Source organism: Capra hircus, chromosome 22, assembly GCF_001704415.2.
Source record: "Capra hircus breed San Clemente chromosome 22, ASM170441v1, whole genome shotgun sequence".
NCBI lineage: Eukaryota > Metazoa > Chordata > Mammalia > Artiodactyla > Bovidae > Capra > Capra hircus.
The window spans coordinates 49,519,845-49,537,276 of NC_030829.1; the positions used below are offsets into that span (position 1 = coordinate 49,519,845).

General features: G+C 41.8%; 1 protein-coding gene across 7 annotated transcripts in view; it reads right to left on the bottom strand.

The window, feature by feature from the left end:
* The window catches only part of DOCK3 (dedicator of cytokinesis 3), a 301,031-nt gene that overhangs the window by 55,092 nt on the left and 228,507 nt on the right, over positions 1–17,432 (bottom strand). For all 7 annotated transcript variants that reach the window (XM_018038221.1, XM_018038220.1, XM_018038222.1 and 4 more), the window contains exons 21-25: positions 16,825–16,925; positions 15,615–15,696; positions 12,513–12,683; positions 9,328–9,520; positions 2,356–2,483 (exon numbers count right to left, since the gene is read on the bottom strand). In XM_018038221.1, coding sequence (XP_017893710.1) covers positions 2,356–2,483; positions 9,328–9,520; positions 12,513–12,683; positions 15,615–15,696; positions 16,825–16,925 — 675 coding nt within the window. The remainder of the gene's footprint in view (positions 1–2,355; positions 2,484–9,327; positions 9,521–12,512; positions 12,684–15,614; positions 15,697–16,824; positions 16,926–17,432) is intronic.

Consider the following 17,432-nt stretch of genomic DNA (forward strand, 5'->3'; position numbering starts at 1 on the left):
CCACGGTCAGGAGTGGTCTTCTGACTTAGCTCTCAACACTGAGCCCCCAGCCTCACTGGCATGCAGTGTCAAGGAACCTGGAACAACGGCTCTGTGAGGAAGGGAGGCACACCTGCCGCTGTTGCCCTGGTTTGGGGGCTGGAGACTGAGCCTCACACAGCAACACCCTGACACCTGCAGTTCTGAACCGCAGGCAGATGTATTAATCTTGATACACAAGGACAAAACGAAGATCCTAAGTTAAATGTCTTCTCTGATTTTCCTAGAAAAGTCAGGAGAGAGCACAACACTGCTGACTATCTCTCTGAGAAAATGGTAGAGTTCACACCACAGGGTGTGGAGGCAGCAGCTTCCCTACTGCTAATGCACACAGAAGCATTGCAGTTTTCCTCAGGACCATTTCCTCTGTGCGTGACCTCACTCTTTGCCAGGCCTGACTGCTGCTCAGACATGCTCCCTCTAGCTCCTCGGCATTCCTGCTCACGTTCCTTGGTCGACCAGAAAGACCCTGGTCTCGGTGTGTCCCTCTAAGGTAGCCTCACAAAAATAATGGAGTATGCTTCCTCACTGAGGGCTGCAGCCCAGTCAGTAAGTTCTGACTTTAGGAAGAGTCTGTGCTATCTTTTTCTGGATCTCTCACATGCAATCCACATCCTACAGCCTGATTTTCATGATCTCACAAAGAGATTCCCATTGCCTCTTCTCCAGTCCCTTTATACTATCGCCGGTCCAAATGTCCCTCCATCTATCAACCCACCATTCACTAAGTATCTACCATGGGCCAGTAACTGTTTGAAGACCTGAGCATACACAAGTGATCAAGAAAGATAAGATCTATGCTTCAGTGGAGCTTAAATTTCATCCACCCCCCAACACCAGCACCCCCCCACTTCCCCCGGCCAGCTGTCCATTCAATGTAGTTTTACTGAGTCCCATTCTGCAAGAAAGATTTGAAAGGCTCTTGGGACCACAGTCTTCTTCCTCATTTGCTGAACTAATTATAACACTTTTAAAACCTGTGATGGCTCTTTGAGTAGCTGTGGGGTTAGTCTCTAACCCCACAAATACAACCAGATCACTTCCTTCAGATTTTCACTTGCTCCCATTCCTTTTTCATCCCTCCCCTCCCCTTGCTTTTCCCCTGCAATTTATCTCTTTCCCTTAGCAACCAGCCTCCCATCCCCTGACCCTGGGTCACCAGTACACCTTATGTGCCTGGTGTTGCTTCTCTGAGGCCTGGTGGGAAGGAGAGCTGCCGGGCCTTGCCTGGAGCCAAGAGCAAACAAAAGGGCCACTGCAGCCATCATAGTCGCTCTGCCAAGGTGGGCCGCTATCACCAGATGGTCCTTTAAGTCGGGATACCAGATACCACAGCACCCTATTGAGTCCTTGCATCCTGTTCAAACCAAGCACATTTTTTCTTCTCTGCACCTCTCCCATGCTATCTTCACAGACAACCTAACCTCCTATGTTTGTATCACTTGGTTCCTGGTATTTATTTTAAATGCACTTGAAATTTTATTCTCCAGAAACCTTATCTCAACTTAGGAAGATTGTGTAAATAAAGACTCAGTCTTATTTTAAATTTGTTTATACTTTCCTATAGTTTTCTAAAAGAAATATTCATTTCTTCCATAGTATAAACATATAACATAATTAAAATAAATTCCTACCCTTATCCATGCCTGATACATGTTTTTCTGCCTTCCTTATCTCCCCTCCCTTCTAACATGGGTCTCTTCTAAAAAACTAAAAATAAAGAAGAAGGAAAATAGGCAAGAGCACCACCAGCTGAAACCTGAGCCCTGAAGTGCCGTTCCAGCATCCCATGAGGCTGAGAACTATTGTGGGCAACGTGCATCGCTCGTATACCGTGTCTCATCTGGCTTGGTATAGGAATGCCATATGGGTGGAATCAAGCTGCCAGGAAGCTGACAGAAAAGTCTGAATGAGCAAGCTGCCTCTCAGCCTGGGCCTGCCTCCTTGTGCTTGTTCGTGCCTGAGTATCCTCAGAACACTCCCAGGAATACAGAAGTAATGTCTTTTGATAGAAACAGAGCAAGCAGCACGGGATGGGGTTTTCTGGTACTACAGATGACTATGTTTCTGGGTGTATTTACGGTAGTACTTTTTTTGTTTTTTGTTTTTTTAAATAGCAAGACTGTGTTATGCTGAGAAGCCTGCTGGGCACACATAGGCAGGCCTCCATTCACTTGGGCACCTTCTTGTCACTGATGAAAGCTTCTCTGACTGGGAAGTGAACAAAATAATCTTTGTTGGTCTGCCTCTGGTTAAACTGACACAGGACGGGGACAGAGCTTAGGGCCGGGGGTGGCACAGGTCTAGGGCCACTACCAGAGAGCTGGTCTTGACGATGGAGAAGATGCTGCCGAGAATCCCTGAGCAGATGAGCAGCTCCTTCTGCTGCCTCAGGTGAAGATGGATGTGATGGAGAACCACTGGAAGCAGGATGCGGCGGGATTCTGGGGGAGAAAACACAAAGGTGAAGCAGCCCTTTGGAGAAGAACCAGCTACCTTTGGAAGCCAGGGGCAACACAGGATGCAGCTGGTCTCCAGGCAGGTGGGGCTGGGACTGCAGCCACACTGGAAAACAGTCCCTGCCTGTGGGCAGGTCTAACAGCCCACTTCCCGGACATCTGAAGACACGTCACAGCATTTTCCTTCTCTCTCTCTTTTCTTTTTTCACATTTCAGGCCTCAATTATCTAGGGCCTTTTATGCAGGATGTATGTTAGGAGACTGCTTCCAAATGAAATCTCTTTATTGACTAGACTCCAAATTAAACTCCATTTAAATGACACACTTAGTTCTATGAACTATGCTGATGGAACTAACTAGCAGACTTGATATGGATTATAAATGGTTCCTCTTCATGACGCCCTGACGGCGGCCCGGCGCTCCCACCCTCCTAAGCCTATACTGCACTTTCCCCCTCTGGCCTGTGGGATGCTGTGTGACTCCACAGTAATGAAAGGGACAGAAGGAGGACTTCCACCTTGTCATAAGCCTTTGATAATTAGCTAAACCTCTTTGCCAGTCCCACTGCATACATTAAAATATTTTTCTTTTCTTTCTTCTTCAATGCTGCCTAAAAACTATCTTCATCAGGGGGTGACTATATTTAGAACTCTGAATTCAGGAAGGTTAAATACTAAATCAAGCTCTTTTATCAATTCACTCTAAGACCTTAGGCAGGTTGATTCCTTCTACAGGTTTGATTTCTCCCATCTATACAATGAGGTGCTAACAGCCCCCTTCTGCATTTACTTCACAGGTGTGGTGAGAAGACAAGGTGAAATATAAGTGTGGACATGTTTCTGGTATCTTGCACTCCTATGTGGTCAATGACTGTGTGATTAAAGTGGCACCACAGCCAGTCAGCATGATTTAGTCAGACTACCAGTAACACAAACAAGCCATGGTATTTTGGATTTGTTGTTCATATTTGGCCATAATTAGGTACTCTAAATGAAATTCAGAATGAAAATCTTTATTGGCAAAAGACAAATTACGTGATATACAGGAGATCTGGGGGACTGCCTTGTCAAATACTTAGAACATGTTGAAATAAAATGGAGTGACAACTATTATATGTTTAAAAGGATGCTTGGATAAAAGAGAAGTCCCTACTGTCTTTTGTAGACCAAAATGCCAACACAGCAGGATTTGTAACAACCAATAGCTGCCTGCAGACAAAATAGCAGTTTGTTATTGGAATCTGCTGATGAAGAAACCAAACTGATATGCTCTGGGAAATGTAAGGGTTGGGTTCAAGACATCACTGGTAAAAGTCCTTCTGCCTCAGGAAAGATGCTGCGGCTCAGGCATTCAATGAACGTGAGATGCAAGTGAAAATCTGGTGGTGGCTTGTTATCGCCAAATCCAATTACATAGTTCCAGCCACATAAAAACAATGTTTCTTAAGTGATTATGAGAAGCAGCTATTAGATGCAAAAGTATTAGAAATAAAGTATGTCAGTGAGGGCAGTCTGCTGTCCGCCTTCCCATACACTCACAAAGAAACTGCTTGCTCAACATAGGAGCACCTCAATATATAAGACAAACACTAACAGACATAAGAGGAGAAATTGATAGTAACACAATAATAGTAGGAGACTTTAACACCCCACTCACACCAATGGACAGATCATCAAAACAGAAAATTAATAGGGAAACACAAGCCTTAAATGATACATTAGATGAGATGATACATTGATATCTTTAGGACATTCCATCCAAATACAGAAGAATACACCTTCTTCTCAAGTGCACATGGAACATTCTCCAGAAAGACCACATCTTGGGTCACAAATCGAACCTCAGTAAATTTAAGAAAATTGAAATCGTATCAAGCATCTTCTCCGACCACAACGCTATGAGACTAGATATCAATTACAAGAAAAAAAATGTAAGAAACACAAACACATGTTTCTAAATAACCAACAGGTTACTGAAGAAATCAAAAGGGAAATCAAAAACTTTCTAGAAACAAATGACAATGAAAACATGACAACTCAAAACCTATGGGATGCAGCAAAAGCAGTTCTAAGAGGGAAGTTTACAGCCATACGATCCTACCTCAAGAAACAAGAGAAACATTGAATAGACAACCTAACTTTACATCTAAAACAATGGGAAAAAGAACAACCCCCCTCCCCAAATTTAGTAGAAGGAAAGAAATCATAAAGATCCGAGCAGAAATAAATGAAAAAGAAATGAAAGAAACAATAGTAAAGATTAATAAAACTAAATGCTGGTTCTTTGAGAAGATAAACAAAGTTGACAAACCTTTAGCCAGACTCATCAAGAAAAAAAGAGAGAAGAATCAAATCAACAAAATTAGAAATGAAAAAGGAGAGGTTACAACAGACAATGCAGAAATACAAAGGATTATAAGAGACTATTATGAACAACTATACAGCAATAAAACAGACAGCCTGGAAGAAATGGACAGAGTCTTAGAAAAGTTCAATCTTCCAAGACTGAACCAGGAAGAATAGAAATTATGAACAACCCAATTAAAAGCACTGAAATTGAAGCTGTGATAAAAAATCTCCCCAAAAAACAAAAGCCCAGGACCAGATGGCTTCACAGGAGAATCCTATCAAACATTTAGAGAAGAGCTAATGCCTATCCTTCTAAAAGTCTTTCAAAAAATTGCAGAGGAAGAAACACTTCCAAATTCATTCTACAAGGCCACCATCACCCTGATACCAAAACAAGACAAAGACAACACACAAAAAGAAAACTATAGGCCAATATCACTGATGAACATAGATGCAAAAATACTCAACAAAATTTTTGCAAACAGAATTCAGCAACACATCAAAAAGCTCATACACCATGATCAAGTTGGGTTTATTCCAGGGATGCAAGGATTCTTCAATATATGGAAATCAATCAATGTGATACACCATATTCACAAACTGAAAGATAAAAACCATATGATCATCTCAATAGATGCAGAAAAAGCCTTTGACAAAATCCAGCACCTATTTATGACTGAAACTCTTCAAAAAATGGCCATAGAAGAAACCTGCCTCAACACAGTAAAGGCCATATATGATAAGCCTATAGCGAACATTATTCTCAATGGTGAGAAACTGAAAGCATTCCCCCTAAGATCAGGAACACGATAAAGGTGTCTACTTTCACCACTATTATTCAACATAGTTCTGGAAGTCCTAGCTACAGCAATCAGAGAAGAAAAAGAAATAAAAGGAATCCAGATCAGAAAAGAAGTAAAGCTTTCACTGTACACAGAAAACCCTAAAGATAGAATCAGAAAATTAATAGAGCTAATCAGTGAATTAGCAAAGTTGCAGGATACAAAATTAATACACAGATATCATTTGCATTTCTATATACTAACAATGAAAAATCAGAAAGAGCAATTAAAGAATCAATCCCATTCACCACTGCAACAAAAAGAATTAATTATCTAGGAATAAACTTACCTAAGGAGATAAAAGAACTGTACACAGAAAATTATAAGACACTAATGAAAGCAATCAGATGACATAAACAGATGGAGAGACATTTCATGTTCCTGGATTGAACATTTTTGTTGAAATTGTTCCTAGGAAGAATCAATATTGTGAAAATGACTATACTACCAAATGCAATCTACAGATTTAATGTAATCCCTATCAAATTACCAATGGCATATTTCACAGAACTAGAACAAAAAATTTCACAACTCATATGGAAACACAAAAGATCCCGAATAACCAAAGCAGTCTTGAGAAAGAAGAATAGAGCTGGAGGAATCAAGTTTCCTGATTTCAGGTTATACTACAAAGCTACAGTCATCAAGAAAGTATGGTACTGGCACAAAAACAGAAATATAAACTAATGGAACAAGACAGAAAGCCCAGAAATAAATCCATGCACCTATGGGTACCTTACTTTTGACAAAGGAGGCAAGAATATACAATGGGGCAAAGACAGCCTCTTCAATAAATGGTGTTGGGAAAACTGGACAGCTACAAATAAAAGAATGAAATTAGAACACTTCCTAACACCATACAGAAAGATAAACTCAAAATGGATTAAAGACCTACATGTAAGACCAGAAACTATAAAACTCTTAGAGGACAACATAGGCAGAAATAAATCAAAGCAAGATCCTCTATGACCCACCTCCTACAGTAACTGAAATAAAAACAAAAGTAAACAATGGGACCTGATTAAACTTAATTCCTTTGCACAGCAAAGGAAACTATAAGCAAGATGAAAAGGCAATCCTCTGAATGGGAGAAAATAATAGCAAATGAAGTAACTGACAAAGGATTAATTTCCAAAATATACAAGCAGCTTATACAACTCAATACCAGAAAAATAAACAACCCAATCAAAAAGTGGGAAAAAGACCTAAACAGACATTTCTCCAAAGAAGACATACAGATGGCTAACAAACACATGAAAAGATGCTCAACATTATTCACTATTAAAGAAATGCAAATCAAATCCACAATGAGAAATCACCTCATACCAGTCAGAATGGCCCTCATCAAAGAGTCTACAAACAATAAATGCTGGAAAGGGTGTGGAGAAAAGGGAACGCTCTTGCACTGTTGGTGGGAATGTAAATTCATACAGCCACTATGGAAGACATTATGGAGATTCCTTAAAAAACTAGGAATAAAACCACCATATCACCCAGCAATCCCACTCCTACGCATATACCTGAGGAAACCAGAACTGAAAGAGACACATGTACCCCAATGTTCACTGCAGCACTATTACAATAACTAGAACATAGAAGCAACCTAGATGTGCATCGACAGATGAATGGATAAAGAAGTTGTGGTACATATACACAGTGGAATATTAAACTCAGCCATAAAAAGGAACACATTTGAGTCAGTTCTGATGAGGTGGATGAACCTAGAACCTATTAAACAGAGTGAAGTGAGTCAGAAAGAGAAAGATAAATACAGTATTCTAACACATATATATGGAATCTAGAAAAATGGTACCGAAGAATTTATTTACAGGGCAACAATGGAGAAGCAGACACAGAGTAGACTTATGGACATGGGGAGAGGGGAGGAGAGGGTGAGATGTATGCAAAGAGTAACATGGAAACTTACATTACCATATGTAAAATAGACAGCCAACAGAAAGTTGTTGTATGGCTCAGGAAACTCAAACAAGGGCTCTGTATCAACTAGAGGGGTGAGATGGGGAGGGAGATGGGAGGCAGGTTCAAAAGGGAGGGGATATATGTATACCTATGGCTGATTCATGTTGAGGTTTGACAGAAAACAGCAAAATTTTATAAAGCAATTATCCTTCAATAAAAAATAAATTAATTTTTTTAAAAAAGAAAGCACCTGCTGCTTGAAACAGCGCTCACAGCTTGAGTGAATGCAGTGGCTTCTGTGAAAGTCTGTGCAAACCATTGATTTTATCTTCAGTCCAGGAAATGGTGAAGACAGAAGTGCTTCCCATGAACAGTTACAGGTAGAGAAAAGCTGCATTTCTTGGCGGCAGCTTTAGTCTCAGTAATTCCTTACACAGGCAGTGTTAAGTTAAAGGGGGTATTTGTTTTATACTGCAGACGTGTGTAGCTCTGGGATGAGAAATGATTGTTCTCATACTTTGAAAGTCAAACTCAAAAAAAATTTGACCACCAAGAAGTTCTAATTATAAACATTCTAATAATAATTGCTTTGTTAGCATTTTAGGTTTATTTCTGTGCCCGAGAAGTTTATTCCACAGTGTGATATTCTGCTTAAAGGACCAGACTCATGCTGATCATAATATCTGACTACTGAATATTTGATCATGTTCAATGTGGCCTCAGGTATGAATCCAGAGGTTCCTTCTGAAAGACAGTCTAGGCTGCTGATTGTATCATATTGCTTTTTTTTCCCTAGTTTTTTTTTTTTTTTAATTTTTCTGACTGTACCGGGTCTTAGTTGTGGCATGTGGGATCTAGTTCCCAAACCAGGGATTGAACTCAGGCCCCCTGCATTGGGAGTGGGGAGTCTTAGCCACTGGACCACCAGCAGGGAACTCCCTGATCGTATTAAGTTTGTCAGGCTTTCCTGATCTCTTTAGGGGTGTGGTGTGCTGAGTTGCTCAGTGGTTTCTGACTCCCCGTCACCAGTGCCGTGGGCTGTAGCCTGCCAGGATCCTCTGGATGTGAGATTTCCCAGGCAAGAATACTGGAGTGGGTTGCCTTTTCCCCCTCCAGGGGAACTTCCCTTTCCAGTGACTGAACCTGCGTCTCTTACATCTCCTGCATTGGCAGGCAGGTTCTTTACCACTATTTAAAGTGTGGAGGGCTCCCTGTCTATCTCTTTGTCTAACCTTTAGAGGCTCCTCCAAAGGGAGGAAAAGGAATCTATCTGTCTGGCAAGGCTAGGAAACAAAGTGCAGTGGGTCCTCAGGGCCTCCTTTCAGGGTTTCTTTTCTTTCCTTGACTCATCCTACCTTCTTAACGCTAGACCTTTCTCTCTGTTCCCCCTCCTTTCCCTCTGCTGTTTCATCTTGCTGGGGCTGTGGCAGACCCCTTTTTTGGCAGCTGGCTAGATTTGTGGGCCTGGAGGTTGCTCTGCAGGCCACCTCATGTGGGTCCCTAGAAATAAGCTGTGAGGGAGGCAGTAGGCCTAGGTTTTGGCTGCATTCTCTAACAGAGGTTACCAAAAACTCTGCATTTTAAGGTCCACTGACTTCTCACATGATGGCTGGTAAAACTGAGCCTTTGCTTACCACTTGGCCAACACCCTGATAAGGAAGAAAGGTGGGTCTGACTCACATCCCAACTTGATTTACCTGAGAAAGAAACTTGATTTACCTGAGAAAGAAAACAGGCGGCTATCCACAGTTCTGGCAATGGACTGCAGCTTCACCACATCCATCGACTGCCCAATGTGTACAGTGCTCGGCATGCTCCCCAGAGTCCCTCTCACAAACTCCGCCACCTCCTGCACAGTGAACATCTGCAGGAGCTCATCAAAGATGGTTGGGAAAGAGTTGAGGAGTGCAGCCTGCAGAAGCACGTGAAGGTCTGGTTAGCTCAGACTTAGGTCTGCATCTATCTGTGTGCTTAGACAATGACACACAGTGGTGACAGGTTGAGAGGTAATTGCAGCACCCCTGTTTTGAATGGGCTCCTCCCTGGCCTGTGATTCCATCCATCCCTGTAGTAGTCTTGGGGCTGAAGCAGGAGAACCAAAAAGGAAACCAAAACAAGAGAATTTACTGGGATCCAGGCCATTAGAAGCTTTAGAACTTGCCAAGGCATTTGTTGGCAAGGGAAGGAATTATATAGAGAAATTAACTCTATAGCTTAACATCCATAGCTGTTTTTGCTCATAAAATGGATTTAACTTATTTGTCTCTATGATCAAGTTCTTGACTTTCCAATTTCAGCCCCAAATTCAAGCCAGGAAACTCGCAAAGAAAGGAGGTCAAACATAACTGAGTGCCATCAAGCAGCAGTGGTGAACTCCATTCACAGTCCTGCAGCCAGCAGTCTAGCTCTGAAAACTGGACCATTTCCCCAGAATAGTGACATTTACTTGAAACCATAAAGTCTGAAGACTTTGTAAATTATTTCTTTCGCATGCCATGCCTGGCAGTCTCAAGTGTAAATCCAAAAAGGAGGGAGAATGTGTGGATTTAGTCAGCCATGAGATCCTGAAGACTGCTGATGATGCTGGCCTAGCATTCAGTGACCTCGACTGACTAGACAAGTGGTCTGTGTGTGTATGGAGACTTCTCTCCTAGGATCTCAGCTCTGGGAGACCCATGAGGTGGCTTCTTGAGAACAATCAGAGCCTCTTGGAGGCAGAGTAGTTTAGGAGAAACAGAATGGGTTTTGAAATTGAACAGACATGAGTTTAAATCCCAGCATTACCACTTATCTGCCACATAACCCTGGGTGAGTTACTGCCTAGTCCTCCTTTTTCTCATCTATAAAATGGAGATGAGGTTATCACTTATCTCCTCATATTGGTATGAAGAAGAAGTTTAGGCGCACCAGGTTAATTTCCAGTAGACTGCCTGGCACACATACCAGGCCTTCAATAAATGCTGGCTCTTGTTCAATCTCTCTTGTCTAAATGGAAATAGCATGAAGGAGGCTCTTCACGCTGCTCAGTCCTCTTAGATGATTAACCCAAGATTTACAAAGGGAAATGGAGTGTCGCCTTGAGACGAGGTGAGAGTGCACTCGTTCTAAGTGGCAGGTTAGGGGAGGGAAGCTGTTTTTCAGACAGTAAGACACTGTTCTTGACTGAGTGAAAATTTATATGGGGCAACAGGTCTGTCACACTGCGCTCTATGTTCAATCCAGGACCATGACTGAACTTCTGTGAATTCTATCTGCAGATTTATAACTCCCTGAGATACCAAGGAGACCATTTCTCAGTAATGAGAACCAGCACAAAAACTAGATACAAAGACAAAGGGAGGAAGCAGGTATTTCTTTTGGCTGCATCACAAACCTTGCAGGACCTTAGTTCCCTGACCTGGGGTTGGTAGTGAAACCGGGGGCCATGTTAATGAAAGTGCCAAGTCCTAACCACTGGACTCCTAGAAAATTCCCAGAAAAGCAGGTAATATTTCACAATCAATGACCAAGAGTAAACTGATTTGTCCTCTTTAATGGTGAAATTTTCTAATCTCATGGCACCAGGACAGAAGGACACTTGCACCATAACATCTCCTAGTGGTCAGAATCAAAGACATAAAGTCTGACTGAATTGTATACTTGTGGAGGGTTCTGAAACTCATGAAACATGAGCCTGGTACCAAAGGAGCAGGTCTGATTCTGACTCAGGTCTAAGCTGAGAATAGATCTAAGGTATTTATCCCGATATGGGAGGAACACGCTGTTGAGGAGAGGGCATTGCTGAGTTCTCAGAAAGCAAATCTGCCTTGCTCTGCTAGCTACCTCTGAGCTCCCCAGATCTCCACAGGCTCAGAGATGAGTAGGTGTCCTGAGCCTTGGCTGGCAGGAACTGATAGGCTGGGGGAGAGAGATGACTGGCCTGGGGTATTCAGGAGGGGAGACCATGGAAGGAGGCTTTCTTATAGAGATACCTGGTGACCTTGATGTATTCCACTTTTATAGAGGCTATCGCTCAGCTGTTCTTTTGTTCTCTGGGCCAAGGGGCCTATGGACAACTGGAATCTAGAGGCAACACAGGAGGAAGTGGGGAACAAAAAAAAAATTTGGGACTATTCTAATCTTAAAGGAGACATTTGAACATATACTTGTGCTGACAGACCTAGCAGTGACGGAATGAATGGACGTAAGAGAGGCTGTCTAGTCTCTGTTCCTAAGTTTTGATGTGATAATTGCCTTCAAGAAACCAAAGAAGTGTAATTCATTAGATATAATCTTGACATTTATCTGGAAGAAAAAGAATAACCTCTTTGTGACTGGGGTAAAGAATAATATCCTTGATCCCTTCTAGGGTATGGGTGCATGGGAAAGGTAACTGATTAACTGACCAGACATATTTAATATAAGAAAGCAAACTTCCTTTCCACACTATTATTTCTAATAGAATCTAATCCTAATTCTTAGCCAAGGTTTTCTAGTTATTTCTGCTGTTTTTCAACCAATTTCACTCTTAACTTCTAGAATGGATCAATACTAACCTGAAGTTGTTAAAATTAATACAGTGACTAGGAAATAAAATCCTCTTTGCATTCTGAATATCCTTTATAAATAAGACGCTCATGTACAACTAATAGTATGGCAGCTAAATAAATCTGACCAAAACAGGGCAAAGTTAAGCTTCTTCTCCACCATAAAGACACGGGGCTGTTTTATATTTGGAAGCTGGGACACAGTTGGCTTTGAAGTAAAAACAGCATTTTATCCTAGCAGGTATTTCCTTATACCTCAACCCTTACCCGAAACATAGAAACCTGGCAGGGCTTTGACTCTGCAAGCCAGGGGACAAAGAAACCACCTGCTAAGACAGACAAGAATCCAGCAGCAAAACTTTCCTGTAGCTCACAGACCTGAGTGAAAAGGAGTGTTTCTGAATTTCTGCTGTCCAGACTGAGCACAAACCGGATGGACTGGAAAAGCTCTTGGATGCTGGACCGGAACTGTTCCTCTTCCATCCCACAGGTGGCACGTGAGTACAAGATTCTTGACTGCACGATAAACTTGAAAAGGTACTCCAACGCCTGGCGGTGTGGGAGAAGGAGGGATAGAGAGGTGTTAAAGATGGGTTTCCCAGGTGGCACTAGTGGTAAAGAACCCACCTGCCAATGCAGGAGACATAAGAGATGTGGGTTCAATCCCTGCGTCGGGAAGATTCCCCTGGAGGAGTGCATGGCAACCCACTCTAATATTCTTGCCTGGAGAATCCCATAGACAGAGGAGCTTGGCAAGCTATAGCCTATAGGGTTGCAAGGAGTTGGACATGCCTGAAACAACTTAGCACATAAAGATGGTCAGGAACTAACACATGAAGGAGTGAAGGGTAGAGTACCAGCAAATTATACACTAACCTTGAGAGATGGACTCAACTTTGGAGATAAGCACTTTAGTATTTTTTAAAAATTTTATTGGCATGTGGTTGATTTACAATGTTGTATTACACTAGTTTTCGGTATATAGCAAAGTGACTCAGTTTATATATATATATATGTATACTTTTTTTTTTTTAAGATTCTTTTCCCACGTTGGCCATTACAGAGTATTGAGCAGAGTTCCCTGTGCTATACAGCAGGTTATTATTACTTATCTCTTTTATACATAGTAGGGAAGTACTTTAATCTTTTTAAATTAGAAAAATGTTTTTTACTTTAATTTTTAAAACCTTTCCTCAAAAGTCCAAATGGTCCTTGACAGTAAGTATCTATGTACTGAGAGAATTGCCAAATTATTTCATGTAGCTGTGGAAGTGAATAACCATAGACTATTACGGAAGCAGCTGAATTCAAGAAGATACAGGATCAAAAGAAAATTAAATTTCTCTCATTTTTCTCAGGTCTAGAAATAAAAGGCTACAAAAGCAATGATATAAGAACCTTTCTTAAATTTATTCCAAGAAGGAAGAGTACTTTAAGAAGTCTTCTGCATCTTTGAGAAACAGCTGGCGCCTGACATGTGCCAGCCATCTCACCAGGGGTCCAGTTTGGAGAAAATCAGCCTCTAGTTGCACAGGAGCTGGCAGACCCGACACACCCATTCACCATCCTCTCTCAGACCAGGACACCTGCCATCAACAGTTTATGAACAAGACAGGAGACAAAACTCCCATAACATGTGTTGGGAGCAGAATCTGATTCTGAGGAGCCCCTGGAGGTTGGCCCATGCTTATGAGCTGAATAATTCTCTTTTAAGAGAATTCAAGATTCTATACATTCTAATCAAAGAAAGGCTAAAGATCTCCCAGACACTGGAAAGGCAGAGTCATGGAGCATTGAGGAGAAACTTATCCAAGGATGAAATATGGAGCTCTGGCCACCTCTTCAAAGAAGCTTTTCCTAAACTCTTGATGTGAAGTAAAACCTCCCCTCCAGCCATTCTATGCCAAGATCCTATTTATTTCTTTAATAGCATAATTAATTTTTTCCTCACTGACTTTGTATGTTTATCTTCCTATGGTTTATCTGTTGGACATGTTTATTGTCTGCCTTTTCCCCACGTGAATGGAGGTGCTATCAAGGCTGAACCTTTGTGTGTGGGTTCCTGCTGAATCCCCAGTGGGTAACCCAATGTCTGACACATGGCAGGTATCAAGCAATATTGGCTGAATGAATGACTCTTAGAAGAAAACTAAGATACCATCTCCAAGGCCTTAAGCAATTAATTTCTGAACTCACACAGAACTTTTTGCATTTAACTCTGTGTGTACCCCTCAATTATGCAGGGAACCTCACAGGTGCTGGGGTTCAGAGAAGAACAGAACCCAGGCCCTGCCCTCACATCACACTTGGCACTCTGTTCTGCACTTGTGTTTGAGCCTAGTTCCCCTTAGGACACAGGGGATGTGTTCTTCCAGGGGAGAGGGCAGTCTTACTCCTCTCTGCATCTCGGCAGCCATGACATGCTGGTTGCCCAGCTAACACATACTGCATGAAGGTCAGAAGTGAGACTTGCGGCCTCAGGTTTTTACAGAATGTGCTGAGAACAGGCAGGGAAAATACAGATTTATGATTTGATTTTGCCTCTTTAAACTGATGATACTTAGGAGAAGATGTGTTTGAACTGTTACCACACGAATAACACAAGCATAGGCCCACTAGTACTTAGAGCAGATGATGAGATATTCAAACAGGACAGAGAAAAAGCAGAACTACTTTGCTGCCATTCTTCTTTTATTACTAACTAGAAAGGGTGGGAAAGACATGGTTAAAAAGCAACTTAAAACAAGTGACTCAAGAACAAGAAAAGACAGGGACGAAAGGAAAGAAAGAAACCATGAACTTGCTTTAAGTGAGTTCTCAGAGGATACGAGGTTTTTTTTTTTTTTTTAAATAGTTAATATGGAGAACTGCTGAGCAAGAGAGAAATCAACATTCTCATAGGTGGTTCTCTACAGCAGAAGCAGCAGTCATGAGAAAACGAGTTACCAGAAAGTGTAGTTAACTCACAGTGTGGACAGTCCCCTGGAAAGGGGAACTGTCCAGCACTGCAAAGCGCTGCCTGATCATGGCTTTAAGATTACCTTCTTCTCAACATATCCACATACAGTGCATTCACTCAGTTCTTTTTACTTAAAACAGTTATACAAAATACAGTGTTCAGTAAATACTGAAGAAGGGGAAAGTATTAGATAATCTTATTTCTAATCACTGTTGGCTTATTTCTAACCAACATTGGCTTAGAAAGAGATACGCTACTTTAGCCAGTGGAAGCAAAGGCTGACACTAAGGGTAGAAGCGAGGCAGTCGGGATGACTACGAGCCGCATGCACATCATCCCTCCCTCCTGCTCTCAGATACAATGATGAGGAATAAAGACCTTTTAGGGCAAAATCAAAGGGAGAAAAGGGCAGTTAGGTGGATCAAGGCAGTCATTCCACACTGTCTACACTTGTCCTGCACTCTACTCCATGGAGGTTACTTGCAAAGTTCTGCAGGGGTGGGCCCTTTTCAGGACATTACCCGCATGGCTTCCTGAATGTGGTCCTGACGAATCAGTTCTGCTGAGCAGTCCATGTACCACTTCAAACAGCGGATTAGCTCCCTGGGAAAAAGAACAGTCCAGAAACCCCACTTTAATCCAAAAGCAATGCAGCCTGAAATACCTGCAGTCCTAAATTAGCCATAGAGGAAATAATATACTGCTGACAAGCTAGAATGCAGCAATGGATTTATCACAGCTGTGGAATCTTTAGACCACCTGAGACCAGACAACACTCCTGACCAAGAGATGCCACATTTCAATCAGCAGTTGGAGTCATTCTTTCCCACGTCCCCTGGGACACATTTCTTTTGAGTACAATAAAGTTTTCCCAAAGTCATGGGCTGGATGTGTGTTTTCTTTGTTGAAAACTGCTAAGTCTCCAGAATATACAACAATGACTAGTAAATAGCAGGCTCTGAATAAAGGTGTATGGTCCCATGTGCCTCTCCTTGCCATCCCAATCATCTTATTTCCTTAGGACCAAGTTATCTGAGTGGCATGGGACTACAGGGTCAGAAAGTCTGCACATATACATGGCCGAAGGATTCAGAGGTCAAGAGAACAGGCCCTCTGCAGACAGCAGGGTTCACATCTGGGACATATCAGTCTCAAGCTCTGCATCCTTGAGCAAGTTATGTGAGCTCTCTGTCCTCACTCTCTTCATTTAAAATACAGGCAGCAATAGTACATCTCAAATTACTGTGAATTCTAATGAGATGACACGTGTAAAATCTATAGCACAGTGCCTGCTCTCTCCAAAGTGACATCAAAGTATCAGAGTCCAGTGATTCCACAGCTTCACTACCCTTCAGGTTTTATCTCTTCAAAACTTATGTTCATTCCATAGACTAATACGGCAGCTCTTAAAATTGCTCTAATGGCTTTAGATAACCTGTGAGTGCTTCCCATGTTTACTCTTTGTATTATCTCTTTTACTGACTGTCTTTTCTTTCCTTTGATATTTATTTGTGGATGCTATATTTAGCTATTCACATGCTTCTCACTGAAAAAACAAGATATTTTTAGCAGCTCTTCCATCATTTCTTAGAAGGAAAAGCATGAAAACTATGTAATAAACTATAGTATAAAACGTCAGCAAAAAGCCCACAGCTAACATAATTCTCAATGGCAAAAGCCTGTCTTTCTATTCAAACACAAGTCCTAATGATGATGCCAAATGCAACTTACTTGTATGCCAGGGCTCCAGCAAAGTGCTTCTGGATGTACGTGTCCATTACAGGTCGGAAGTGGAAATATTTGATGTCTCGGAGCAGGTTGATGATGAATACCTAGGAGAGACAAGGTGTAGCAGAATTCAGTGGAATTCAGCAGAATTCAAACCTACCCCCAGAAGGAAACAACTATTGATTCTTCAAGGGATGGCAAACTACAAGTGTTTTCTCCAGTGTTTCCAGGGGATGTAAGACTGCCATTCCGGGGATGTATTTCTGGCATGTTTGTTCTACTGCTAACAACCCTGGCCTCTCATTCCAGACATGGGACTCATTTGTCAACACCAGTGACTCTGACCTTCTCTCTTCACAATAATGCTCAGTGGTACAATATGGACCAAGGGAAGACAAAACAATATCTGTGTTGTGGCACAAACATTAAGGTATCTCAAAAACTTGGAAAAGAGAGAAAAAAATACTGTCCTCTGAGCCAAATCATCCTACAGAAGGTTGCACCCTTCGGAAATTAGGGTTGGTTGGCCACGGAGCCAAGAAGAAAAGCCAGAGAAACAAACTTTGCAAAATACCACTCTAACTCTTGCGTCTGCTGCTCATCTATCATAC